The following is a 3604-nucleotide window of genomic DNA, read 5'->3' on the forward strand; positions in this document are numbered from 1 at the left end:
GTGAAGCAAAACACACCACTTGTTCGTCAGGCGTCCTGCTCCCCAGACTTAGCTCCGTGAGACTTTTGGCTATTCCCAAAGCTCAAAAAAAAAATACACTCAAAGGGAGAAGATTTGAGACAACAGAGGACACGAAGCAAAATTCTAAGGCACAGCTCTACAGCATCCCAAAAAGTGATTCCCAGAAATGTTTCCAGCAGTGGCAGGAACGCTGGCAGAAGTGTGAAGACTCTCAAGGCGAATACTTTGAAAGAGAGACTAAATCAAAATGGTGAGTTTTTAAATATTACTTGTTTTTTGGCCAAAGGTCGCATACGTTTTGACTACACTTCGTATATAAGAAAAACAGGTTTAATAAACAAACTTACGTCGAAGATGGCAAGTAAAAGCTCCTGAATCAGTGCACTCGCAAATATAACCTCTGTCTTCAATCACTGTTCCGACCGCGAACTTACCGTTAAAGTATTGACACGTCTTAGCTGAAAAATATTAATTTCAAATTCTGATGTAAGTCCAGTAAGTTCGGGATGGGGTCTAGTCGATTACATCGACCCAAGTGCTCAACTGGTTAAAATTTTAGTCACTCCGATAGGATGGAAGACTAAGTCGACCTTGGCGGAAAATTTAACTCAAAATGCAAAGACGATTCTACCAGCTAACGATTCTATCAGCTCGCCGCTTTCTCTGCTGAATAATTTATTTAGTTTAGTGAAATCAGAAATTGTAATGGCTTTATGTGTGATGAATAACCAAGGTTATATATGCTGCCTCACATCTTTCTGTAGCATCATAGAATTAACGCTGCTGGATACGCTGAGGTGCTGGAGACAGTTGTTAAGCCCTGAATAGATGGGGCACGCACGGAAAGGTTAAAATTCGAGTCGACCAAAGTTCTGAGTGTCGATTTTGGCAGACGAAGAATGTGTAGACGCCCATATATAAATAGCAATTAATAAAACTCCGTAGCAGTGATAAAGAATCTATTATGTCACACAGAACAGAATAATCATAACTTCGTTTATATACGAAATACAGATTTAATAAACAAACTTACGCGGTACACGGCATATAATATTTCCTGTGCTTACGCACTTACATAGGAGACCGTCGTTTTCAATCACTTTTCCAGCCTCGAAGACAGTTCTGTCAAGAACACATTTCCCAGCTGAAAAATATTGATTTGAAATTTTGGTGTAAGTCCAGTAAGTTCGGAGGACAGGGTATAGTTGATTCCATCAACCCCAGTACTCAACTGGTTCTTATTTTAGCGACCCCGAAAGGATGAAAGGCCAAGTCGAACTTGGCGGAATTTGAACTTAGAACGTAAAGACGGATGAAATGCCGATAAGCATTTTGCCCAGTGTGCTCACAATTCTGCCAGCTCACCGCTTTCTCAGTTGAATAATATTGAAATTAATATAATTTAGAGAAATCAGACATTTGTAGGTAATGCAAATAGCTTGTTGATATTATTCTAAGATGTTAGTGAACATGCAGATAGCTCAGGATCATTCAACTTAATATAACAAAGCATTAGCTCATAGTAGTTTGAAGGAGGAATTGTGATATATATTATCAACAAGCGTCGGGTTAAGAGGAATAGACCCACCTATATTACCATGCAATACAGGTGTCTTAACGGTTATAGCCAAAAACATTTTTCGTTACTCAAGAAACATATAATTCGTATGAAATTGGAACACTTCTGGCAAGAATGTTTTAATTCTATCAAGAGAAAAAAAGCATTCTAAATGTTGGAACGCAAAAAGGACACCACAATTCATCATACGTGTTCAAATTATTATCTATGATGATCCTAGGAAATTAATGAGGGTCATCGAGAAAGATCATCAGGTGACGGAGTGGACTATCAAAAATATGGTGCACAACAACAGTAAGAAGATCAAAATCTGAGTCGTCCAAAGTTTGTAGAGTCGACTTTGGTAGATGGAAAATGTGCAGAAGCCCATATATAAATAGCAATTGATAAAACTGGGTAGCAGTGATTATAAATCAGTTATGCCACACAGAACAAAATAATCATGGCTTCGTTTATATAAGAAATACAGATTTAATAAATAAACTTACGTGGAGGAGAAATGCAGTTATAAGTTAGGTTCGAGTAGCAGTCGCAATGCCAAAGTGGATTACTGAGATCATGGATCTTTCCCAACTTTTCTTCCAAAACTTCACAGCTCATCTCTGAATAATGTGAAAATAATTTATAAATTAGACAGATCAGAAATAAGTAGCTGATACAAATGTATTGTTAAGATTAATCTAAGGCGTAATTGAACGTGCAGATATTTAAGGATCATTCAATTTATTATAACAAAGCTTTAGCCCATAGTTGCATGAAAGAGGAACTGTGATATATAATCTACAGGGTCGAGTAAAGACGAATAGATCTATGTATATTACTTGGTATAATCCACCATATAACACGGCAGTGACAACAGTCATAGTCTAAAACATCACAGGTAATATAATGTCATTCTTCCACAACTTCTAATATTGCCCAAAGTATTGAGTCTTTAGACGTAGCTAAATTAACAACTAATAATAATAATATTAATAATAATAATAATAATAATAATAATAATAATAATAATAATAATAATAGGAGGAGGAAAAGTAACTTAACCATGTCATGGATCGACTATCGTAAGGCGCACGATATGATCCCACATTCTTGGATTATGAAATGTGTGAATCTATTTGGTATTGCATCGAATGTTGAGCGATTGCGTGGAAAAAGTATGGCGAATTAAAGGACGGACCTGACAGCATACGGAAGAAGTTTAAGGACAGTAGAAATTAGGAGGGGCATCTTCCAAATGGACTACCTGTCCCCACTGATCTTTGTACTGTGCTTGATACCACTGACACTTATTCTGAGGAAAGCAAAAGCTGGGTATGTATTCAAAAGCCGCCATCAAAAAGTCAACCATTTATGGTAAAGATGAAGCCCAACTCAGTTCTCTCAATTAAGACTATGTCTGGCTTCCTATTCTCAATCTCATGGTCGCACTGTATCATAAAATCCCATAGGATCTTTGCATTTCTATTTTCGACAATGCCCTCAGGTTTTTGGTTGTACCAATTTTTTTCTCTGTCAAGTCCATACTTGTTGCAAAGTGTCCAGTGGACAAGCCTGGCTATATTGTCGTGGCGTCTCTTATATTCCTTCTGAGTTAGTGGCGTACATTGTCTGGTAACATGCCATACGGTTTCACCGTTTTGTTCACAGATTCTACACTTATCACTTTCTGATGTGTTGTCTTTTCTGTATTTTACGTAGTTTGTTCTTAGCGCTTGCTCTTGGGCAGCACAGATTAGAGTCTCCGTTAACGGTTTTAGATACTTTTAGTCATCCACAGCGATCTTTTTTCTCTGTGTCTTGTCTTCAACATCCCTATGAAATTGTCCATGCATTCTTTTCTTTACCCACCTATTTTCAGTTTCATTCGTTTTCAATTTCTTGTATAGTGCTTTATCTTTGCAATCTTTCATCCTCTCGTTTTCAGCTGACAAGGTATGCGATAATGAAGAAAGAAAAGTCGATAGATATGACAGGTTATCTTGGGAAGTTAAGCAGTTGTGG

The 3604-nt window shown here is 37.3% G+C and overlaps 1 protein-coding gene across 1 annotated transcript in view; it reads right to left on the bottom strand.

Annotated features, from left to right (window-relative positions):
• LOC106883955 (uncharacterized) overlaps positions 1-2202 on the bottom strand; it is a 13232-nt gene extending 11030 nt beyond the window's left edge. Inside the window, exons 1-3 of the mRNA XM_014935112.1 lie at positions 2089-2202; positions 1055-1165; positions 369-479 (exon numbers count right to left, since the gene is read on the bottom strand). Coding sequence (XP_014790598.1) covers positions 369-479; positions 1055-1165; positions 2089-2200 — 334 coding nt within the window. The 5' untranslated portion in view covers positions 2201-2202. The remainder of the gene's footprint in view (positions 1-368; positions 480-1054; positions 1166-2088) is intronic.
• Positions 2203-3604: the final 1402 nt, after the last annotated feature.

Source organism: Octopus bimaculoides, chromosome 27, assembly GCF_001194135.2.
Source record: "Octopus bimaculoides isolate UCB-OBI-ISO-001 chromosome 27, ASM119413v2, whole genome shotgun sequence".
In the NCBI taxonomy this organism is placed as follows: Eukaryota; Metazoa; Mollusca; class Cephalopoda; order Octopoda; family Octopodidae; genus Octopus; species Octopus bimaculoides.